The sequence below is a fragment of the Tachyglossus aculeatus genome, chromosome 9 (assembly GCF_015852505.1).
Source record: "Tachyglossus aculeatus isolate mTacAcu1 chromosome 9, mTacAcu1.pri, whole genome shotgun sequence".
Lineage (NCBI taxonomy): Eukaryota > Metazoa > Chordata > Mammalia > Monotremata > Tachyglossidae > Tachyglossus > Tachyglossus aculeatus.
Window position 1 is genome coordinate 51,940,330 of NC_052074.1, and position 25,933 is coordinate 51,966,262.

Genomic DNA, 25,933 nt, shown 5'->3' on the forward strand with positions numbered 1-25,933 from the left:
GATGACAGTGTAAATCATCAATGGCAGCAAAAACATCATTCTGAAGTGAACCACTACACTATCAAGAAACAGAGTGGCCTACTGGATAGAGCACGGCCTGGGATTCACAAGGACCTGAGTTCTAATTCTGCCTCTGCCACTTATTTGCCACTTGACCTCGGGTAAATCACTTAATTTCTCTGTGCCTCGGTTACCTCATCTGTAAAATGGGAATTAAGACTATGAACCCCCTGTGGGTCATGGACTGTGTCCAACCTGATTAGCTTGTATCTACACCAGTGCTTAGTACATGCCTGGCATATAGTAAGAGTTTAACAAATACCACAGAAAAAACTACTTAATTTAAATAGTTTTTTACAGGTGTACATTTCCTTATACCTCAGAATGCTATTCTGGTATCATTTTCAAATACTTAGAATGTTCCTTCCAATAAGCTACTCCCACAAATCTGCTAGTTACTAGGGGCATCACCATATTTAATACTTAAAAGGAATCTCCTTATGAAATAGTGGCCAGGGGCCACTCTATCCTGGTCCAAGCCCATGTCACTGCTTTGCTAGCCTGCTACATGAACCTCCTTAATGGTCTCCCTGTTTCCAGCTTCTTCAGCTTTCTATCTCACATTCTGCTATCCAAACCATCTTCATAAAATGCAGTTGGGAATGGATTAAAGCCCTTTTTGTGAATCTCTGATGGAGCCCATTTCTCTCCATGTTAAATTCCTGACCACTGAATTCAAACTCTCCACCAGCTGTTCCTGTCTTACCTTTCCACTGTCTTCGGCTATCCCATACCTCACTCCCCTCAAACTAACCTAATTCTTACTCACTCTCTACTTTCCTGTACCTGATTCAGTGTGTTCATCCTTCCCCCTGCATGGAATTTCCTTCCCATTCAAATCTGCCAAACCATAGCCTTACCTACTTCCAAAGCTAAAACCCCACTTCTCCAAGTGGCATTTTCCACCTCCTGTCACCCCATTCCAATTTTCCATGAAATTGCATTATGTCTATGTAAACAAAACTATTACAAAAATATGGCTTCAAAGAATTGTCATTTTTGAATTGTAAGTGATAATTTCCATTTAGAAAAGCACTGTACACCATTGGGGAGGGCACTATTGACCAACTGACTCACCAAGATTTCACTGTAGTACTCATTTAGGCTTATAATTTCAAAGTTCCAAGAAATGTTCTAAATGTAACAGTTCAGGAATGTTAATTAACAAATGACACAAAGAGAGAACTAAGTGCCATTCCTCAAACAAATGAATGCTGTTTTTTTAATAAATGGCAAGATTGAAGTCTAGTGCTTCAGAATTTTCTTTAAACCTTGATTTTGTGAATCAGTCTGACTACTTTGGACTCTTTGCTAGACTGTCTATTTTTTGAAGCAAGGGAAAATGTCAACTAATTGCACTTTACTCTTCTTAACAGTACAATGTTCTCTACACGGCAGGCACTCAATAAACACTAGTGATTAGGCTCCAGTAACAATAATAATTATAGTCTCAGATAACCAATAGATGAACTCTATCAAATTGATATTTAGGATTAGGCAAGAACTCAGTCAGTGAGTGACTTTGTACTGAACAGAATTTGTAACCACAATATAAAAACTAAAAACTAAATATGAAAAGCATCTTACCTCTTTACTCCCGCCAACATCTGACTCACTGCTAAACTCTTCAGTATTTACATTTTCAAAATCGGATTCTACGAGGGCAATCGGAACAGTTACTGTGAGGCTAGGGTTGTGAATAAATGAGTGACAGTCACTTTCATCCATCATGCACTTTTCCATACTGCTACCAAAGCCACTGGTTCTATCCTTATCCTTGTGGAAATCTTGGTCTTTGCTAATTTCAGCCAAGGTTCGGTTGGATATATAGTTGTCTTTTTTGATGTTCACGTCTTCCAGGCACTTGATTTCACTTGTAGTCTCTTGCTTCCTAAAAACAGCTTTTTGAATGATTTCATGAATCACTTTTTTCATATACTTTATTCCTTTATCAATCCTGGACACAGCAAGCTGTAGGTTGTTTACTTCATTATCCTCTTCAACTGCAGAGAGGTTGTCAGAACTAAATGAGCTCAGCAGCAAGGCCAAAAACAGATTCAATACCTATATGAGGGGAAAAAAGAAGGAAACATTCATTTATGGAAATTCCTTTTAGAATGAGCCTAATTCTCCCAAGGTGGAGGGAAAGCGGAATGAGACAAAGCCTTTTCTCCTGAATGAATGTGAGTTTGTTGGAATACTGTGAGTAGGGACATAGCTGGAGAACACAGTATGGCCTAGTGGAAAGAACACAGACCTATGACTCAGAGGACCTGGGTTCTAATCCCGGCTCTGCTGTGTGATCCTGAGCAAGTCATTTAACTTCTCTGTGCCTCTGTTTCTTTATAGTTCTAGTCCTTTAAATTCAATTTCCTTCCAGTCCTTTATATTTTAAACTCACTGTGGGCAAGGAACATGCCTGCCAACTATGTAGCATCATGCTCTCCAAAGTGCTGAGTTCATTGCTCCACATATAGTTAACAATCAAGAAATACCACTGAAGATCGATCATGAGGATGATAGTTCTCTCTCCTACTTGGACTGTAAGCCCCATGTGGGACAGGGAGTGTGTCTGATATCATCACCTTGTACCCACCCCGGTGCTTGACACGCAGTGAGTACTTACCGAATGCCAGTTATTAATACAGTGAAAGCAAATGGGAGAGCAAAACCCGTAACTATGAAATGTTTTGCCAATTCTTGAAGTCCTTTAAATACATACCACTAAGTTTCCAATCACCATGACCATCATGAAAACGATAAGGCACATGGCTTGACCTGCAACCTCCATACAGTCCCACATGGTCTCTATCCACTCTCCGCACAGAACACGGAACACAATCAGGAAAGAGTGGAAAAAGTCATTCATGTGCCAGCGTGGGAGCTCACAGTCTTCGTTGATCTTGCAGACACACTCGATATAGTTCTTCCCAAAGAGCTGCATCCCGACCACGGCGAAGATGAAGACAATGATGGCCAGCACCAAGGTCAAGTTTCCCAGAGCCCCCACAGAGTTGCCAATGATCTTTATCAGCATGTTCAATGTGGGCCAAGATTTTGCCAATTTAAAAACTCGAAGCTGGGGAAACAAGAATGACAGAGACATTGCTAACATAAACGATGAAAACTCCAAAAAGGTTTCAGAACTCAGGACACATTGGGTATATTTACAGAAGGTAGACTTAATGACGAAACTACCTCACCAAATCCACGTTGATCATTACGGCCTTAATGTTATCTCTCTTGTTGGCCAGGTGCCCCTAGGATTAACACTGAAATTTTTATCACAATTTGGCATGTGAACAATCAGCAGGGCTTAGGGTACTAATTGTGGGCAGGGAACATGTCTCCCAAGTGTTTAGTACAGTCTTCTGCACACAGTAAGTGCTAAATGAATACCACTGATGATAGACAATGATGATGAGGCTGGTGTTTATTCCCTTGACACTGAAGACCTGTGCAGGTCTGCGAGTGTCCCTGGAAACTGCTGAATTGCTAGCCACTACCCTGGGGATGGAGGCTCTGGAAACTCTCTTCTCTCCTTGCCCTCCCCTAGTCATCAGCCACTACTGTATCAAGCAACATGTGTGAACTCTGGCAACAGCCCTAAATTCCCTGGCTTTTTGCCTTGTGTGTGCATGTGGTGTGTCCAGATTTAGAGGATGGGAAATCCTGAAACTCAATTTATCGGTTGGACTTTACTAGGCAGGCTTGGAGGGGACTCCAGTAGCCTCAGCTTTCAAAAGGTCAGTACTCCAGCCACAGAGCAACCCTTGATAATCTTGCTTCGTTATCAAGCAAGAAAGAATTATCCTTATCCTTGCCTGTCCTTGCTCCGGAATTTTCTAATGGGAAAACATCTTTCAAAAACTAGTCTCGCCTTAGATCAACTCAGCTGTTTAGTCAATCTTCAAGAATCTGAGTTCCCAGAAAATATGTAATTGCTTACATAATATTAAGAAAATTTCAAGACCTATTCACCAAAAAATAATCTTTCAAATTGATCACCTTTTACTCCATCTCAGCAATATTTTTTAAATGATCTCAAAATACGTGCATAAAATTTATCACAAAGTACATCATACAAATATAAACAGGAAAATATCCATTTATTATATGTAATTGCTGCGTATTTTTATATGTCACAAGTGACTTTCCCATTTAAGGGGAATTCTCTGTAGCAAGAAATTATTGCCTACTCCCATCTCCAAGTGTACATCTTCACTAACATATTTCTGGAGAGTTTATACTTTCTCCTGGTCTTCCTCTCTAGAAAAGTCATCTTTTTTCTAAGTGTGCTTTATCCTGGTGGGCTGGGTCAAAAGCAATAACTTCAGAATTGTCGGCAAAATAATCCAGGTGGAAATCATGCATCCAGATGTTTAACTTTTCATTGGGAACATCATAGTCATTACATTTATTTTGGGCACCATATCTTCAGATTTTCTCAATGTGGCAGCAGGCTTTAATGATTTTTCTGGCCCCATGACAGTCATTCTAACACACAAAGTTTGAATTTCTCTTAGTCAAAAATGTTTCAGTATACTTGGCCTTTCACGTTCCCTGTCAACATTCCTGAATTTTTTTTCCCCTGGCCAAAAACCCTGTCAGAATTTACCTTTGCCTTTACTTTGCAAATCTGAAAATTGTGATAAATTTGAATTAAAACAAAATATTTTATGAATCTAATTAGTTCATCAGTAGTGGTGTACAAATGGCAAAAACCACTTACCAATCTGAAAGACCGGAGAACTGATAATCCCTCCACATCTGATAGAAAAAGTTCCACTAAGCTAAGAGTCACAATAACACTGTCAAAAATATTCCAGCCTACTTGGAAATACTCATATGGATCCATGGCAATTAGCTTGAAAACCATCTCTGCTGTGAATATCCCAGTAAAGACCTAAGAGGAGAAATAAACTTGTTATTTCAGAAGTTAGCGTTTCTCAAATTCATCAAATTTCCAGCATCTCTTACCCAAACAATACCTACTGGGAAACTTGAAAAGTTATACGCCTTCCTCACTGGTCCCCTACTCCTTAAAATGCCGAATCACATTTCCTAGGATGTGTTCCAAAGGAATCAGCCATGCCTTCCCTGGAGATGTGCAGAATGACTTAATCCTCTTTCCAATCCCTTGAGGGAAACAGGCTTATTTATGCTACTTATGAGTGGAAATGCTAGAATGACTCCCCTACCCACTGGACAACTGAGGCAACGGATGCCTCAGGCCTTGCCTGAGGTGATCAGACCACCAGTTAGACCAGGTGCATGTTCTGCACATCTCCTGGGGATGGGACTGGGCTGGTTCCGAAATTATTCCTGGCACTTGAAAAGGAGGATGGAGAGACGGAGAACAGAAATGAGAGAAGAGAAAAATGGAAAGAAGCGATTAGGTGGATTTATTTTGAGACTTCAATTAAAGATACATCAGAGGTGTAGGTTATCCAGAAACTTCCCAGGCCCAGAGGCCCGGAGAGAACAAAGTATTCTAGATTATAAACTTCTCGTGGGCACAACTCTGTGGTGGTGTATTCTCCCTAGCGCTTAGTACAGTGATCTGCTCACAGTGAACATTCAATAAATACCCCTATTTGATTGACAGTGCTTGTGAGACACCTCGGCCCCTGACAAAGCTAGGTCCAGATGAAAATCCAATCCCAGTTCTTCTACAAATTCTGAACTCACCCCTTTTTTCATTGACTAGCTTCCTGTTGCTGCCTTGGAAGTTGCAATATAAGTCAGAGATAATATCTCTTGCCCAGGCCCGGCACCTCTCTCCCTGTACGAGGAAACTGCAGGCAGAGCAGCTTCAGGTTAGTGTTCAGGGTTGCTCTGTTCTCATATGATAGTAATAATAATGCTAATACATAATAATAATAATACATAATACTTATTATTATTAACAATACTCATGGTATTTGTTAAGAGCTTATTATGTGTCAGTAATCCTCTCAGAGTTGCACCTGAAGAGTTTCCAGTACTCTATCAGTCTCGACTACAGGAGGGAGAGTCAAACAGAGGCATATCCATTCCTAGCTTGGGCAGTAGCTAGCGAGTGGAAGGCATTCTGCTACAAGTCAAAACTCACTTGTGCTGGGCAGCAGCAGCATGGGAATCAAGGGCAGAGACTCAAGTTTACGGCATGGAAGGAGGTGATAGTAAACCACTTCATATTTTTACTGAGAGAACTGTATGGACACACTACCAGAACGACTGAAGATGGAGGTGGGACATTCTGGGAGAGATGTGACCCTGGTGTTGCTATGGGTCAGAGATGACTCGACAGCGTAAGACAAGACGAGATGTGTCAAGCACTATACTAAGTGCTAGGCTAGATGCAAGACAATCGGATCAGATATCATTCCTGGCCCTCATGGGGAAAAGGAGAATGGGTATTTAATTCCCATTTTACAGATGGGTAAACTGTGGCCCAGAGTCATTAAATGATTTGCCCAAGGTCACAGAGCAGGCAAGTGGTGAAGCCAGGGCAAGTGTGACCTGTGCCTCAGAGGTCATGCCTCCCCATCCTGGCACCCCCTACCCTGGCACCACTTGGAACAGTGCCCAGCGCTTAGAAAAGTGCTTTGCACATAGTAAGCGCTTAATAAATGCCATTATTATTAAATGATGAACCTTATCCTGATGGGTCAGTTCGGACCTACCTAAGGCATCTGACTAAGGGTCCACGAGGAGGCTGCAGAACTATTCTCTAGAAACACCCCAATTTCTTCCTCTCCTTCCCTTCACTGCCAGAACCCTGAAACAAGGAACCGGGATCTAATTCCTGGAGAATGTCTGTCCTTTTGGACAGGTACCCCAGGCTACCAAAAGACTCAGACCCTTTCCAATTTTCCCAAAGGATAGACCAGGATGCACTAGGTGATGGACACTTGGTCTTGGCTTGGTTGGGCCTATTGCCTGATGCTGCAACCTCCCGCTCCGACAGCAATCCTTCTGGAAGAAAACCAAAGCAGAACTGCCCAGCTGGAGCAGGGGAACTGGGTGACTAGAATCTTCCAGTCTGAAGCACTCCAGACTATACAGGACCAGCTAATGAGCCGCTTAATGATTTATCAATAGGAGAGGAAAACAAAAATGTAATTGATATGGCGACGGCCAAAGCAAGATTCCTGAAACACTGACCCAAAGTGCACTGCAGGGCATCATTAATTCATGGCCTCGGTATCAAGACACAAAAGAAATATGTGTAAAAGAGATGTTGAGGTGAAGAGACTTGTGAGCTCTGTCACATCTGTTTGACTACACCTGACTGGTACCCTAATTCAAAAGCACTAGTCACTATGACTGAACATTGCTTAACAGGGTTGGGACATCAAGTTTATCACAACCACAGCAGCTCAAGTGTGCTATGAAAATAATTCTGCTTCCTATTATTTATAAGGCCTATCAGAAAACTAACTGCCAAAGTTAAGCTTCCTTTTTTCATGCTCTAAATGTAATTTCCTGTAGTACATTTCCCATCAGAGAACAGGGCTGCTATGGATTATTTATTTATGGGTTATATACATCTGGAGTCCCACTTATAATTATTCAAGTATTGATCAACTAAAAACTAGTATGCAGGTTATCCAGGCCCTACTTCCACCAATGCTTCTCTGCCCCTTTCTTCCCTCTCTCTGTCCTCACCCTGGCCATTTTGCTGCTGTCAGCACCATCACAGGAAGGAAGACAAGGAAAGGGAAAGGGATAAACCCAAATCAGTCTCCTTCTACAACAGCAGTTGATGAATTCTGCCAAGTCGGCCATGTTCAAAACCCTATTCATCCTTTCTGCGCTCAGGGCTTCCAGGAAGAAAAGGCTTTTGCAGTACACACAAAAAAATCAACATATGGATATTCATATGGATGCACATTAAAACCCAAAAATGTAGTTTTGATTTAGGGCTAAATGGAATGGAAATAGAATTTAGAATAAAAGGATACATTGTCAAGCTTCCTATAATAGGCCTAGAGAGAATAGGAGAACAAGTTATTACCTTAACTTTACCACATTTGATATTGATTGGTGGAAAAATAGAACACCCACATCACTATAACCTAGAACTAATTGGAGCACATCCTGGTACTCACTTCCCCTCACCTCTTTAAAAGTAACTTACCTTTTTTTTTGAAGACCACTTGCCGCTTTCAACAGACAAATCTGTTCTGGCCTTAAAATGGGGGATCCTAGACATCAGCGAATAGACTGTGTGCATGCTCCATAAGAGGCCCAATACATTGTATGAACTTAGTAAACATTTAGCAACACTTTCGTATTTAACAGAAGAATTTGTGCTCAAGCAGATGTGTTCATAATTCAGTCATTCTAGTAAATTTCACTACTTGTTATTTCCAGACTATACATTTTATAAACGACCATGACAGTTTCAACATTTTATAAATGATCTTGACAATTATAGTTAACACTTGAACCTTCCGTAAGGTGTTTGAAATCTGCCTTGAAATTGTCGCACTCAAAGGTCAGAAATTTTTTGGACAAATCAGATTACAGATTGGGCTCCACTGAGGTTTCTCTATTCACCTACAAATACAATTCCCAGGTGCTAAATGATATTAATTAGGGTACAGAGACAAAGAGACATTCTCTGTGCTTGAAAATACACATAGGAATGAGCATCAGGAATAGGGGATCACCTTGAGAAGATGTTGTGTGGCAATCAATGAAAGGAGCCCAAAATAACAAATACAACAAAAGAGCAAATGGCAACCTTTGAGTCCTCAGAGTGTAGAAAGATCTGCTGGTCTTTTAGACACAGTTGCGATATGATTCACAGAGCAGAACCAGTGTGACATTTGATGCTATGTGCCAAGGGCGGAAAAGGTAGACAGGCACATTCAATTCACAACATACGGTTGTATAAAGAGTTCATCTTTTTCAACTGCTTCTATGCTGTATCCCTGCCTTCAATTGGACCTCTTGTCCAAGTAGATGGCACTGTGGAATCCATATTGTTATCTATGACTTAGTCATAGAAAAGAATATCTGCATTGTTTTCATCCTCCGCAAGCCAAAGAAATACTGCAATGTTTGTTCTGGACAGGCACAAGTACATACATTCACTGAATATTCACCAGAGCAAGTTTGAAAGCATTACCTCCAGTGCTCATTCATTTATTGTCGTATTTATTGAGCACTTACTGTGTGCAGAGCACTGTACTAAACGCTTGGAAAGTGCAATTCAGCAACAAATAGAGACAACAACCCAACAGCGGGTTCACAGTCTAGAATCGTAAGAAGTCACAGGGCAAAAGTGAAATCATTCCTACCCAGAATCGTGCTCCAAAATGTTAAATAACAGCACTGAAAATAATAGTAAATGAGAAGAAGAATGACTGTGATAGTGATTCAAAGATGGCACAAAATGTCAGACTTACCAAGTTTCCCACAGTGAGCACATTCCTGAAGTGTTCAGTCATTGGATGATGTTCCATGGCCATAAATAATGTGTTTAAAACTATGCAAATGGTGATGGCGAGATCAACAAATGGGTCCATTACAATTAAATTGACAATGCCTTTGAATTTTAACCAATGTGGAGAGCAGTCCCAGATCAAGAAAGTGTTTGCAAATCTATACCAGCATGGTGGGCATTTCTGTCTGGACTCTTCAAGTTCTAGTAAGAAAAAATGTAAGACATGAAAAGTAAATATATATTTACTTTTGGTATATATTTTAATATTTAATCAAATACAAACGTCCTTATTTTATTCCTTACCCAGTGGATTTCTCTCTCTTTTTATTTTTATTTTTTTGCGGTGGGGGGGGAGGAGGTATAATGGTTTTAGACGGAAATCAAAGTGGTCAATGGAGATCTGCAAACTCAGTAGGACTGCACTGACCATTTAATATTTTATCTCCTTAGATCTCCTTTTCATGCTGAACAGTAGGTCTAATGAAGGCACATAGTCTTATTTATTGATGGCACATCTCCAAGGAGCCTTCCCTGAATAAGCCCTCATTTCCTCTTTTCCCCCTCCCTTCTGTGTCATTGCCCTGACTCTCTTCCTTTATTCACCCCCGCACTGCCCCACTTCCAGCCCCACAGCACTTATGTACATATCTGTAATTTATTTATATTAATGTCTATCTCCCTCTCTTGACTGCAAGCTCACTTTGGGCAGAGAATGTGTCCATTCATAGTTTCATTGTCTTCTCCCAATGCTTACTACAGTGCTCTGCACACAGTAAGCACTAAAAACATACTATTGAATGACTGAGGCAAACTACGTTGTGAAAGTAACACAAGACATAGAGAAACACATGAAATGAATTGAGAATCATGCATGTGACATTTATAGACTGTCACTGAGGAAAACAATTTAGTCCAAACCCACACATATAAATTTTACCCCATGAAAAAGAGTGGTTTCTTTTGACACTACTAGTGAAGCATTGTTAGTTACACTCAAAAAATCGGAGTTGTAGAGCTGGAATGGTCCTTATAGGTTAACTAATATTCATTCCACCCTCAGCCCCACAGCGATAACATACATATCTTTAATTTATTTATGTTAATGTCAGTCTCCCTCTCTAGACTTAAAGCTTCTTGTAGGCAGGGAATGTATCTACCACCTTTGTTAAAATGTACTCTCTCCAGCAATTAGTACAGCACCCTGCACACAGTAAGCCCTCAATAAACAGTACCAATTGATCTAAGGTAGATTCTAGCATAAACCATTCTTGACAGGTGAGAATAGCTTCATTTTAAAGTCTCCTAGGGAATGAAATTCCCGCATCCTCGTGGGTAACACTTTCCCAGTGTTTACACAGGCAGATTTCTCCTTAAATTTCACTTGAAGCCCTGATTCTGCCATTTAAATTTTGTTCAGAATTAATTAAAAATTAAAGCAAAAAACTTTGGAATTCTTTCCAAGATAAACAGCCACAATACCTTCCATGGTGTTTGTTATTATGCTGGCTATACTCATTGCTCTTTGTCTCAGAGTGGGATCATCCAGCATATCCATGGAAATGTGATAGGAACTGGATCGTCTTTTCCTCATGTCTATTTCTGTAGTCAAGCCCTGCAAATACATTTGCTGATGAATTAAAGCATTACCACCGGTTGCTGAATGGTAATCGAAAAGTACAGAACTCTTTAGTGTCTCTTAGGTCCTAGCAGTAGGCAATTCAAGCAGTTTCATAGCTATGTGGTTTACGATGTCAGACTTTTCTTATTGTATTCTACTGTGATGATCACAGAATGTCTTCTCATTCTCAGAAGTGGAGATTTTGGTAAGAATGATGACAGACCACTTAAATCTGTTCAGATAAAAAAAAAATACAACTACAGAATCCTCTTGGGCTTATGAACAGACGTTATTCCATTCATTGCTTACAATTTTGCTAGAATCCCCACTCATCCTACCAGGGTTAACACAAATAACAAAAGTCTGACAATCAATAGTAAATGTATAGACTGATTTGTTAATAGCCTGAAGCTGTATCATGCAGTGAATAGAATACACATCACATATACTACTTAAAGGCATCTCCATGCAATATTTTGGCTTCGATTAAATTGCATTAATTATGTCATGGGATATATGAGGTTGTTTGTTAGGGTTTGTGGCATATCCAAGCAAATAAAAGGGAACGATAAACCAGCCTGATTCAGTTAAAGGGGTCGAATTGAAAAAAAAATCAATGAAGTGATTTAGTCATATGATTGAAAGGTCTTAATGGGAAGTTTGATACCAGCCAGAAGTGTGAACGAGAACTCCAGGGGAAGATCAGGCCAAGCTTCTGTTATCTGAATCATTAGTATTGCCAAGTTGTGTCTATATCTATAATTCTTTTATCTATTTTGATTCTACTGATGCCTGTCCCCCCCTCCTTCTAGACTGTGAGCCCATTGTTGGGTGGGGATTGTCTCTGTTATCGAATTGTACTTTCCAAGCTCTGCACACAGTAAGTGCTCAATAAATATGAATGAATGAATGAATGAATTTCAACGCAATATAGCTAACCCAAACAAGAAATTTGTCATTTCTCCTCAAAGCAGGTCACTCCTCCTCAGGGCAGGTATAGAGGACCACCTGCTTGCACTGCCTCCTTCCCCACTTCAACTCTAACTGCTCCATTTTTCCTTTCCTTTGTTATAAGATTCCCTCGTTCAGAAGCATCGGGGCGGTGGGGGGGCAACACACTCTAGATCTCACATTAAGAAAATGATTAGAGGCATCATTTAGAAGAAAATACCTACAGCACAATGTTGTGCTTCACCCTTCCAGAGCTTCTAAAGTCTCAACAGATCATGAATGCAGATCCTAATGTAATGAGGGAAGATGAGGTAGAAATGGATGTTACAGATTACTAAATTCTTCCACTAGATTGCAAATGCCTCGAAGGCAGGAATTGTGTCTATCAATTCTATCGCTCTGTGCTCTCCAAGTGTTTAGAACAGTGTTTTGCACACAGTAAACGGCTCAACACATACCATTAACTGACTGATTGAAATGGACTTGGAAATTTACTGGTAGGTCTGACAAAGAAAACATATTCACCTACAGAGGGGAAATTTAAGAGAACTGGATGGGAGGGGACACAAAAAGATACACATCCTGGACCTCAGATACTCATTATCTACACCATCCTGGTCCTACCATTATATTTACTGAGTGCTTACCACGTATACAGCACTGAATTAAGCACTTAGGAGAGTATAATTCAGCAGAGTTGGTAGATATGCTCTATGACTTCAGTGGCCATCTTTATGTAGATGCCTCCCAAATCAACCTCTCTGGTCCTGACTTCTCATTTAACCTGCAATCCTGCATCTCCTCTTGCCACCGGGACATCTACACTTAGATGTCCCATGACCACTTCAAACTTAATCTATCACTTAACTTCTCTGTCCCTCGGTTTCCTCGTCTGTAAAATGGGCATTCGATTCCTGTTCACCCTCCCTTAGGTTGAGCCTCACGTGAGGCAGGGACTGTGTCTGACCTGATTACCTTGTATCTACCCCAGTGCTTAGGACAGTACTTGACAAATACCATAATAAATAAAATGATCATTTAGGAATCACACGTTCAACAGAATGGCATCCGATCCGATTACTTTGGAGCATCGTAAGTATTTCTTAGCGTGTTTAGAATTCCACAGGGCATTTTAATGATGTACGTGGTTAGCGGCTGCAAAATTAAAGTGTCAGAGAAGTGCAAGTGCAGAGCCATTCAGAGGCTGGCCAATCCGGGACGGCCCCCATGAACCCCATTCAGCAGAAGAGTTAGCTGGTGCAGTAACAATGGGTCTACCATGCCCAAACAACTCAAACCTCCTTACATCGTCATCGGAAGTTGCCTTAACTATTATCACCTCTGGCAGAAGCTGTCCATTAGGCAGCATTAGGGCCGAAGGACCATCAACTAGGGAGACCACCCCATTGCAGTCCACAGTGCTGTGCATCTTCCCGTTCACCGGATGTACCGGCAGCATCCGGAGAGACCTACTGGCCTGGCTCAAATTACTGCTACGCCGCTCTCTGGGTCTGTGCGGCACGAACAGAGAGCCTCTTCGGCTCTCGCCGTCTCCAAAAATGCTGTGTTCGTCATCAGCAAATTCAGTCTCGGATCCGATATCTTTGCCTCGGCCCCTGAAGCTAAAAAGACTTGTTCTGCTGCTACGTCTTGCAGAAAACAAGGAGCCGCGGATGCTGAGCGGAGACTGCAAGAAAAATAGAAAGGCGACAGATATCTGCTGAGTTAACATGATTTCCCATGGTGAGGACTAAATTATCAACTGCTTTCAGGGGGTCTGTTTAAACAGAGAGTTCTGGAGTTGGAAATTCTTGTACACAATTGCTAACCAACGGCCACTGGTCTCAAACGTCGATGAGTTCCTAGAGCCAATGAAACAGTTAATCAACTAATGCCAGAGGGGGAAAAATGCATTAATTTCAATCCAATTTGCATATGCTGTTTGTTATAAATAATTATGACATTATTCCTTAAACAAATATGATATTCACAGTGTCACTATAAAATACAAACTACTAAACACATTTCGCTTTCTCTCAGTGATGTCAACATCACTTCCAAAGTGATCTTCAGAAGAAATGAATTTATGAAAAATTGTTTTTCCTATGAAGCATACTGATGGAAGAATGAACAGACCACTGATGAAGTAAAAATACCTGTAAGAGTGAAATGAAAAATATATATACATCCTTTTTTAAAACTTTTTTTCTGTGTTTCTGCCTTTCCTCAAGTTCCAGAGCAACTTGCTTTGGCCAGTTACAAAGTACTTTTCCCTCAAAACATACGCAACACACCATTTATTTTCCTCTTGTCTCTTTCCTTCCAAACTAGCTAGGTTTGCCAGGACACACCTAAAGGCCTGTGGAAAAATAATCTTACAGAATCCACATTTTTCTTAGGGCTGTAATGATATCCTAAATGCTCGGACAACCGCAGGTTGTGGAGTATCAGAATAACAACCTTGGGAATAGCTACGTGCTCAGACGGCACTCTGTCCTCCTCCAGTGTGTAAATATGCATTGCAATTTTGCCCTTTATCTGCTGTGGTGGCTGTAGGAACTTATTCAAAATGTGAGGATGGAACCAGAATTTAGGGCACAGTGGGGAGGGAGTGTGGATGGGTGCATCTTGTTTCCGTTTTAGTCAAGAAGTGTATATTCATTTTGTAATTTAACACATACAGCATAATACTGGAGTTTGTTACGACTAGATTTCACCTGTATAAAAATGGCAGAGCCTCCTCTCTGCTACAGGATGACTCTACTTTGGGCCTGCATTCTGCACACCAGGCCGATCTTATCCATTCGTTTTATGTCAGTTTAGAAGGGACTAAGATTTGGCATCACTTGTGTTAACCTGAGCTGGTTCTGACGGGGAATTTTATCTTTGAGAGCACCTCTGGACCCGCCACGGCTTCACCCGATTCACAACTGCTCACTGGGGGGATGTGATTTATTGGGGCAATCCATTATTCCATGTTATTTGCCACCAGTCTGCCTGGGTGCCGGATGCTGCTCGGCGACTCCTCCCGGGTGGCGGCGGAGGTTGGGGAGAGGGCAGTCAGACAGGAGTACAGGGTATGGGGTTGGAAAAACCTGAAATCAGGGTATCCATCAGGGGACACGCTGACACGGGCGCACCAAAGGGTAAGCTATTTGGTGGGACTTATTACTGGTTTCTAAGAGCAATCCACACTCATTTTAGTTTGGCGCCCATTCATTTTGTTTTGGGCAAATCTGGGCCAAAAATGATGGAAAATTTCCTCCCTAAAGTGACATCTACCCTACACAGGTGGTTCATCACAACAATATATTCAGTCTGACTCTGTTCACATGGATCTATGGACTGTGCAGTACCTGGTTGGGAGAAGATAGTCTCTTTTCACGTGCCTGCCTGCTGCCTTCTACACCAAGGTGGGAACCTTTTTTTCTGATACTCTCCTCCGATTCAGATTTAGGCAATTTTTCATCATCCCCTTTTTCTTCTCCACTAGACTGTTTCTTCTGGTTTTTTTTCTTTCTCCGGTTTCTCCTTTCCTTAGCACTCTTAGAGCTGAGCCTGGAGGCTTCCGAAGAACTTTCTGAAAGTACCATTCCTCTGCCTCCACCAGCACTTCTATATTCCGCTGCTGCTGCTGCTATAGCCTGCGTGAACAAAAGGTTAAACACACATTCAGGACCAGTTAGAAACTACGAAGAAAATTCTTAGTCCTTGTCAATTTTATTATTATGTTTTCAGGACTCAGTCTTAAGATTCTGAGGTGCAGAACTCATCTAGGAGTTTCCCTTCTGTACTTAACTCTGATGCTCAGTGTTGGAACTGTACATAAGAAAAGCACATCATTCAAATGAATCAAGCTCTGTTCAAGGGAATTACAAAGCACTGGAATGAACTTTGGGAAGAGAAACTGTCTTTGCTTATCAGTGATAATCCCATAATTTAGAAAATCCAACTTAGTTGGATTAAAGTTAGGATAATTGGCATTTTATGGTCAATCTTCTGGAAGAGGCAGAGACTTCTGGAAGTTGTTCCTTTGATTATCTGTAGCCCCATCCCAGGGCACACCGCACTGACAATATATAGGTTCAAACAATCTTATAAATTGTTAAAGTAACTGTTGGTTAAGGGACAGGACAATGTGACAAAAGATTCACACTGTCAACATGATATTAGTGGTGGAATGGGAGTCCAGCTCTCAATAAACTGGAGGAATTTCTTGAGCACTTCCTGTGTGCCGAGCACTGCACTAAGCACTTAGGAAAGTACAACAGAGGTAGCAGACATATTCCCTGCCCACAGTGAGTTTTCTTGAGAAGGAGCATGGAAGCAGTGTGACCTAGTGGATACAGTATGGCTTTAGGATTAAGAAGGACCTGGGTTCAAATCCCAGCTCCACCAGCTATCTGTTGTGTGTCCTTGGGCAAGTCAATTAACTTCACTGTATATGCCTCAGTTACCTCATCTGTAAAATGGGGGTTGTCCTCCCCCTTAGACTGTGAGTTCCATATAGGACGGGTACTTTGACGCGCTTTTATTGTTTCTACCCCAGCACTTAGCATAAATCTTGCAGCATCATAAGCGCTTAACAAATGCCATCATTATTCCTTTCATATTTGTCAACCACATTCATTACTTTATATTTAAAGTAATACCTGAGCTTCTTCCTGTTGCCTCTTAAGCTGTTCCAACATCTGTTTAAATTCTTCCTCTTTCTGCTTTGCTTCTTCCATTGTGGCCTGATTTTGCTCCTCATAGGCCATGGCGACCACAGCCAGGATCAGGTTTATCAGATAAAAAGAGCCCAAGAAGATCACCAGGACAAAAAATATCATGTATGTTTTTCCAGCAGCACGTAGGGTCTGGGGGAAAAAAAGTTAAATTTTTTCTTTTCTTTGCCTCTTAGGTTCTCTAGAACCTTTATACCATCTGTAAGTCTCAGGGCATTGAATCAAGGAAAGGTTACATTGCTTTTGAATGCAGGACACATTTTAATCAGGTTATATGAAAGCAGACTTATTTATAAATGTATTTAAGCTGGTTCAGGGCATCATCAGAAATGCTGTTGCTAGTGCATATTTTTCTATCACAGGACAGAAGGTTCACGATTATAGAAAAGAATCACAGGGTAATAAATCCAGATGAAGAAAAGTATGTATTAGCTTGCATTTTAGAGCACAGTCTTCTTTCAGTTTTATGGATGTATATTATCTACTTCGTGGGTTATTCGTAGCAGACTTTCATGATGTCATTAGCTGGGAGTCTGCCTTCCTTCTGAACTTTGGCTGACTCGCTCATCTTTGGTATTGCCTACAGTGTTGATTTATCATCATGTGGAGTCTCTTTTCAATTAGTGAGAATTAATTGAAACCTGACAGCTTTATCAATGGATACTACTTACTATATTTACACTTCAAAATACAGTCACAAAGCACAACCCAAGAAGTTAGCAACTGAATGGACAAATAGATGCAAAGATGAAGGCATGAGTTGATTTTTGTACTTAACACTGCAATTTCCCCTTTTTAGCATAATCACACTGAAACAAGGAGCATTTTTAATACCTAATTAAAGGTGGTAATTGCACTACAGAATGGCAGTAATCTCTGATGAACTCTCACATTTCCATTGTATAGAGACAGTATTTTGTATTATTTAACAAAGTAGATATTCCAAGTGCATAAACTACTTCTTGGGAGTGTTTCAGATATCTCTGGGAACTGTATTAATTCTTGGGGTAGCACTGATTGTACCAAAGTGATGCTAATCAGCAATAGAGTAGTGTTGTTAATCGTATTGTAATACAGGAAATGGCATCAAGTCAACCATTCTGTTTCTTTCCATCCTCTCCCACTGCAAATCTTGGTATTTGAATTATCCCAGTAAGAGCTCTTCACCTAGGTAAATCATGTATCAAAAATAATTTGAACAGAAAAATAAAAGCATTTGACTAAGTGTTTTTGCATGATAAGTGAGCTTTTAGCCACATGAAAACACCATGAAGTCAGTAAGAAACCTACTTCAGATTAGTTGGATTTCTAGATAATTTATAAATTATCCTCCCCCCTCCCTGCCCCCCAAGTCCCTCCCCCAAAAAATAGATTTTGTTTCACTGTGTTCTCACCTGCTGGTAGAGATTTTCCCAATAGTCCTGAGTCATCAACCGAAACAGGGCCAAGAAAGCCCAGCTGAAAGTATCAAAACTGGTATAGCCATAATCAGGGTTCACTCCAGCTTTCACACACACATACCCTTCCGGGCACTGCCTATAAATGAAAAAAAGGGAAGTGTTTTATTTTAAATCCTTTTCTGTTTCACTAGGGAAACACTAGTGAGTAGCACCCCTAGGATCCTAGGACCTAGACTTCAGGATCCACTCACTACCCTTCCCACCTACTGGGAACCTCGTTTGGACAGCGACTGTGTCCTGGTTTTCCTATATCTGCCTTAGTGCTTAGCACAGAAATTGGCACGTAGTAAGTACTTAAAAGCCTCAAACATCATTATCAGTATAATTAGTAATCCTGGAACCAATTAACTGAAGGTTTCCTGTTGCTCACCAGAAGGGGTCTCTATGAAATCCAGGCTCAAATTACCAAAATTCTGGAATGAATTTTGTTTAGGATTAGCTTTGTACGCAGATCCAGAGATCTTTCAACAGAAGAAGATTTTTTCAAGACCTCTAAATTTCACCAGGCCTTTCCATACTTGCCAGGGTTAAACAGTTGATTGCAACACGCATCAGAGATTCAGGAGCCGAGATGAGACTCTGTGATAATTCTGTCTTGCTTTATTGTATATATTCAGGCCAGTTCTTACTACAGTACTCTGGACACAGAAGCACTCAATAAATACCACTATTACTCCTACTTTTACAAGATTCTAACTTGCTCACAATTTAATTTCTCTTAGACTCAGCCTAATATATTTTATGGCTAGGGCCTGAAAGCCTATCTGAAGCTTGACTTAACAGTCCACAAACATTTCAGCCACCAAATAATTGGAGACATTAAAATCTACTGCACACCACCAAGATAATGTCAGGCAGTAAGAACAGCATCACGTCATCCATGCGTTTGTGCCTTAAAATAACAAACACCAGAAAAATGGACCCTACATCAGGGATTTTCTCATTTCCCACAGCACCCATTACTAGACAGTGAGAATAACACACTAGCAGGAAATGAAAATAGCACACTAGCAGTGGGAAACCACCTGAGGTCTACTGGTGTCCTATTTTCCATCTCTCCCAATCTACCTTCTTGCTTCTCGACTCATCCCGAAGAGCAGCGTAGAAGTAGTAGTAATGAAAGTGCTACTTACTGAGTGCCCAGTGGGTTACGGTGCACTCTACTAAGGGCTTGGGAAAGAAGAACAGAAAAAAGAGACACATCCCTTGCCTACAGTGATCTGAGAGGTCTCCCCAAATTACCAGGTGTGGCTCTGCCAACACATAAGAAGGCAAAAGGGATTTAGGAAGCAGTGGAAGGTGCGTTGAATTTGCTGAGCATGATGTATGATTAGGTGGCCTACTTGCACCACCGTGGCTCAAGGGAAGTATCAAACTCACATATAGTAATAATGATGATGATAATAATAATAGTGAAAAATAAAATGGATCGATTGCCCCAGTTTTAGATTTCAAATTGGCCATGCACTACATGACTCGTGCATCCCATCATGAACTTGTCTCGCCTGGATATTGATTATTTAGGGGAAAAATGGTGAAAAATCCCAAGAACATGACATTTCCTAGCTTCACATCTAAACCGCAAATCTGAAAGTATGCTGCATGCCTCCTGTAGCTACTCCATTCTGCTGAAGCAGATGCAACTATGAGCCCCGGTTGGAAAACAGGGACAACATACAACCTAATTCATTCAATCACATTTATTGAGTGCTTACTGTGCGCAAAGCACTGTACTAAGTTCTTGTATGTAACCTAGCACTCAGCAGTGTTGGGTCCATAGCCGGTTGTGGCTGCCATCAGTCTGGATGGCATCTCCTTTGTGCATCCCCCCACATTTTGCTATATGTGCCGCTTTCTTGATCTCCTCCAAAGAGCCTGACCAGCAGATGTTCTGGCCCTTTTTTTTTTTCTGTAGGGGAAAAGACGGGCACATTGCAGAACCTTGGTCTGTACTGTTGACACCCAAAGCGAGATTACAATACACAGGCAGGGAAGATTTTTTCAAGGGAAAAGTTGTAGGTCAAATATGAGCATCATCAATATGCACCAATTCCCATCAAATGAGTAAGTTATCATCTCCATAGAGTTCTCACCATCACCATCCCTAGCCCTAAACCAACTCCCAGCTTAGCCTGTTAGTAACAAGCAAACCTTCACAGCACCAAGCCACCCTGTAAATTCTGTCTGAACGAGGTTGAGTTTTAGCCTATTATCCACTGTGACCCCAAGTTAGAAATAAAGTATAGTGCCATTTGAAAGGTTACTAGAGGTTGAGGTTGGTTAAGAGTTCCTGGACAAAATAGTGAATTAGCCTGAGTCTATATTTGATAGGTTCTGATGTGAAAAATAAAACATTGGCCTTTAAAAATACTTCTTACCCTGCATCTGTACCGTTACCACAGAGGAGAGCATCCTTTTGTCCCTCCAAATAATAGAAGTTTTCTGTTGAAATATATAAAAAAGTATTAAGGGATAAAAATTGGTAGCAGGGTTAAATTAGTTGGTTAGAAACCTGAAGTCGATAAATCCAGTAAATATGTTAAACCTAAATATAAGAGGCTTTGGGTTAGCTTGCAAGCTAGAATGAACCCACTAAACAAATCAGGAGGAAAATAGAACAAAATTGCCAGTAGAAATTGCACAGCACTCTATACAACTTGTAATGCTAATAATGAGTGTTCACTCATCCCAATTTCTAATGAACAAAACATAAGAAGAGAAATGCAATTAAAATTTGACATATAAAGAATTACGTTGGCACGCTCAAGGCACAAAATCTTAGTGGGCCTTCTCCATTCTGCCCCGATATTATGTATAAAACTGAGAGGGAGTGGACAGGGAAGACTGTCTGTGCTATAGGACTTCCAGAATGGGACACTGAGGGGGATTCTTGAGACTATCGATGCCCAGATTGTTGAAAGGTTATTTTCACTAGGAGGAGCATGGCCTAGTGGAAAGAGGCAAGGGCCTAGGAGTCAAGGGATCTGGGTTCTAATTCCAGATCTACACTTGTCTGCTGTGAGACCTTGGGTGAATCACCTGCCTCAGTTTCCTCACCTGTAAAATGTGGGTTGAATAGCTGTACTACTACTACTACTACTACTACTACTGATAATAATAATAATGGTATTTGTTAAGTGTTTACTATGTACCAAGCACTGTTTGAAGCTCTGGGGTAGATACAAGGTTGTCCCACGTAGGGCTCACAGTTTTAACCCCATTTTACAGATGAGGTAACTGAGGCACAGAGAAGTTAAGTGGCTTCCCAAGGTCACAAAGCAGACAAGCCAGGATTAGAACCCATGTCCTCTGATTCCCAGGTCAATGGTCTATCCACTGGGTCACGGTGTTTCTCTAGTTAGTAGCACTCTTGGCACATAGTAAGTGCTTAACAACTATCACAATCAGTGTAATTATTGTACTTTTGCTAGCAAAGTTACTTGTCCATGAAAGCTGTTTTATTTGTTGTTGTTGGAGCACTTTGTGTCGATTCTCGCTTATTCCCTAAGAGCTATCCGCTTTCTTCGTTTTTAGAATTGGTCAGCATAACAGGATAGCTGTGGCTCTCTGACTGGCAACAAGAATGTTTTGTTCTAGAAGCTATTTACTTTACCACCTACTCTATAGGGAACTGGCTTGGCAGCAGATATGCCACCTCATTTCACAAATCCTACTGAGAAGAATTTTGGTTTGAGACACTCTCTGTCCTAGAACATCATCAGACTACAACAACCACTGTATTGAAGACTAGAAAGATAGGGTAATTAAGCTCAAGATGGATAGACTTAACACTTCAGAATAGTTCCTAGACAGGTAGCAGTGAAAGATATGGGTATAATTGGCCTCCTGAGAATTTAAGTACATTTAAAGCAAAGAAATAGCTTTTGAATGCAAAAATTGATGCACTGAAAAAATTGCAGTTGTCAGGTAATTGCTGTCCTTGGGGATGGGCACTACCTTTTTCGGGCCATTAGACTATCCAAGGCAATAAGGAGCACCTTTAGTGGCCTGAAAAAGCCAATGCATCTGTTCCATTCTCGACAAGTGATTCAGCAACAAGTTTTGTCTATTTTTCATGAACTAGAAAAGCACCTGCCCACAAACGGTTGATGGCTTTGCCCATCTTCCTAAATTTCTGCTCTTACCTTTCTAGATAAATTTCTGGTTTTATCTCTGTGACATTCCTCTGTACATTTCCCCACCTCCCCAGATATCACCCCATCATTTTTAGCGCATGCACATACAATATGCGTATGATTCCATTTATGTAATTTGGGTATCACTTATTTTATTTTTACCAGCCATCGCTATACTTTTCCTCTTACAGGGACTGTGCCTGATCTAATTAATTTGTATCTATCCCAGCACTTAGAATGATGCTTGACAAATAGTGTGTAACAAATACCATAATAATTATAAAAATAATAATAGTAATGATGAAAACAATTGGAAGTGACCGGAGAAGTGTGTATCTGTACCCTTTAAGAACTTGATAGTCACCCACAGCACTTATGTACATATCAATATAACAATCATATTTATTGAGCACTTACTATGTGCAGAGCATTGTACTAAGCACTTGGGAGAGTAAAATATAACAGAATTAGCAGGCATGTAACCTTCCCATAACAAGCTTATAGTCTAGAGGGGGAAACAGACATTAATATGAGTAAATAAGTACTTTACAATATATAATTTAATCTGTAATTCATTCATTTATATTAATGTCCGTCTCCCCTTCTGTAAGCTTCTTGTGGGCAGGGAACGTGTCTACAAACTCTGTTGTACAGCACGCCCCCGGCACTCCCAAATGGTTCCAACAGTTCCTTACTGTGTGTAACTACTGGGAAGCAACATGGCATAGTGGATAGAGCATGGGCCTGGAATTCATAAGGTCATGGCTTCTAATCCCGGTTCCGCCACTTGTCTGCTGTTTGACCTTGGGCATGTCACATCTCTGTGCCTCAGTTACCTCATTGTAAAATGGGGATTGAGACCGTGTGCCCCACGTAGGACACACTCTGTCCAATATGATTTGCTTGTATCCACCCAGGCACTTAGTACAGTGCCTGGCATGTAGTAAGCAATTACCAAATATCATCATTATTACTATTATTATTACTGTTTTCCAGAATACTGCATCGTGGGGAAAAGATGGGGATACTAAAAACAAGTTGACTCATGGGCGTGCTAAGAGTTGCTGACTATGAGGAACGGCCAGAAAATGACTGACAACAACTATATTCAAGAGAGCCACAAATGAAATGATGTCCTGAAGGGTGATATGCTGGAGAATGTTCAAAGCCTTTTTGGCAATGTCTGACAATATAGGAATCTAGGCCAAAAATATAAAAGAATTGAGTAAGGAAGAGGTTGTGTGCTGAAAGGGCAGGACTGTAAGGAATTCATTCATTCATTCAACCACATTTATTGAGCACTCACTGTATGCAGAGCACTGTACTAAGCGCTGCATGGTGCAGTGGAAAGAGCACGGGCTTGGGAGTCGGAGGTCATGGGTTCAAATCCCGGCTCTGCTACTTCTCAGTTGTGTGACTTTGGGCAAGTCACTTAACTTCTCTGTGCCTCAGTTACCTCATCTGTAAAATGGGGATGAAGACTGTGAGCCCCACGTGGGACAACCTGATCATCTTGTATCCTCCCCAGCACTTAGAACAGTACTTGCTAAGCAAGTGCTTAACAAATGTCATCATCATTATTATTATTATTATTACAAATTGGCAACATATAGAGATGGTCCCTACCCCTTAACTAGGGAAGTGTGAGTACCTTGGACCTGAAGCTAAGTTTTCAAGGCAGGCTTTAGAAGAGATTAAGAATGTGAATCTCTACTGTATTTTTTAATATTGGGCTTTTAGAAATTAAGTTTAAAACCACCTGTTTGCACACTCTCACAAATGAGTAGCAAAGACTGTAGTTCCTTAAAAAACTGGAATGGGAATTTTAAAAATCAAACCTAATTAAGGAACATAAAAATCAGTGACTTATGCCCACTGTTGGGTAGGGACCGTCTCTATATGTTGCCAACTTGTACTTCCCAAGTGTTTAGTACAGTGCTCTGCACACAGTAAGCGCTCAATAAATATGATTGATTGATTGATTGATTATGTAAATAATGATGAAAACTGATGGAAAATAAAAACTTGTACTTTTAAAAGGGTACTTGTTCTACTTCTGGCAGTGTCTGGCAGGACTTTTTTAAAAAAACATTCTTTTAAATCTTATACTGACTTGGGTTTTTGTATCACTGAATTATGAGACTGTACATGGAAGGAAATAGATAACGACAGAACACTGTTTTCAAATTCAGGCATACACTTCTATGCATTTGCATTTGCATTTAAGTAGTTTGACTGCTTTAGGCAACAGGAGGAGGAGGAGGAGAAAGAAGGATCCGGGTGGAGCAGGAAAAGGAAGTACAAAAGAGAGAAAAAATGGTAGAATATTTCCTGAAAGAAGAGTCTATAATTTGCTTTTCCCCTTCCTTCTCCCCATCTTTAATGGGGTTTCTTACTTTTTTCACTGAGGTACTCTTCCTTGTTAAACAGGTTTCCAGTTAAGTTTTGCATTGTTTCATTGTAGTATGTAGAATTGCTTGGAGGCCATTTCAAGCATTTATGCCTTAGGTTACCCATGAACAGCTGCAGTCCTATTAGTGCAAATACACTCAGACAAAACACAGTCAGGATCATTACATCGGAAAGCTTCTTCACTGACTGGATAAGGGCCCCCACGATGGTCTTTAGACCTGAAAACAGAGAGTGGGTTTAGGGTGATGAAATAAAGCACCTAAGCATTCAAAACATTACCAGTTTATATTACGAAGTTAATGAGTCCATGCACTGTTCCATATCAATGACCACAAGGCTTGATGATCTAGTAAAGTGTTCGTGAAAAGCCTGCTGGCCTGTGATGGTGACTAGGAACAGATTTTTTTTTAATTTATCTGATTCTGTGAAAGGCTATGTGTTCTAATCACTTAGTTTATTATACAAAACAAAAGTATTTGGAATGCTTTGCCATCCACAGAAGCAGATGTTCATGCTTCATTAGGAAATCCAGGTTATAAAATACACAACTAAAAAACTAATGCTCATTTCCTCTTAAAAAGAACCCATTCCTTTCACTTGATATAGGCATATTGGTGATGCAACCGAGACAGTTTTGAAAATGATAATGACATTTCATGATAGTATTTGTTAAGCGCTCACTATGTGCGAAGCACATTTCATTTTCAACTAGAAATGGTTTAATGAGGAAAGGCTAGAGGGAAAGATAACTAATACCTCATGCAGTATCCCATGCTCTTCCAAAAAAAATCTTATTGCCTATTCTGTTAGGAAACATTTTTTAAACTAATTGAAATTTTCAGTGCCAAATGTGAAATTCTTAGAGAAAATTTCAAAACTATATGCAAACCATATGGGCTGCTTGAATACTGCAAGTCTCATGCAATTATTAAACTCAGAGGCTGATTTTGATTAGAAATCCAATGTTAGCAAAAGCAAGGAATCATATTTAAATAACTAAATCTACACTACTTTGATTCCTGATTTTGGAAACATGAATGACAATCTTTTGCTATTTTTTTTCCAATTGAACACAAATCAGCCTCAGTGTTTAACCTAGCTCTCACCTGGAATGACCGAAATAGTTTTCA

At 40.5% G+C, this 25,933-nt stretch overlaps 1 protein-coding gene and 1 non-coding gene across 2 annotated transcripts in view; one reads left to right on the forward strand and one right to left on the reverse strand.

Moving 5' to 3' along the window:
• The window catches only part of LOC119932140 (sodium channel protein type 9 subunit alpha-like), a 100,179-nt gene that overhangs the window by 36,245 nt on the left and 38,001 nt on the right, over positions 1-25,933 (reverse strand). Inside the window, exons 7-17 of the mRNA XM_038751037.1 lie at positions 24,788-25,021; positions 20,634-20,697; positions 18,190-18,331; positions 16,721-16,927; positions 15,425-15,712; positions 13,375-13,755; positions 10,979-11,111; positions 9,462-9,700; positions 4,793-4,966; positions 2,783-3,139; positions 1,648-2,124 (exon numbers count right to left, since the gene is read on the reverse strand). Coding sequence (XP_038606965.1) covers positions 1,648-2,124; positions 2,783-3,139; positions 4,793-4,966; positions 9,462-9,700; positions 10,979-11,111; positions 13,375-13,755; positions 15,425-15,712; positions 16,721-16,927; positions 18,190-18,331; positions 20,634-20,697; positions 24,788-25,021 — 2,696 coding nt within the window. The remainder of the gene's footprint in view (positions 1-1,647; positions 2,125-2,782; positions 3,140-4,792; positions 4,967-9,461; positions 9,701-10,978; positions 11,112-13,374; positions 13,756-15,424; positions 15,713-16,720; positions 16,928-18,189; positions 18,332-20,633; positions 20,698-24,787; positions 25,022-25,933) is intronic.
• Positions 6,012-6,144, forward strand: LOC119932709. The gene has a single exon (XR_005452449.1). It is a non-coding gene; the product is annotated as a small nucleolar RNA SNORA7 (small nucleolar RNA).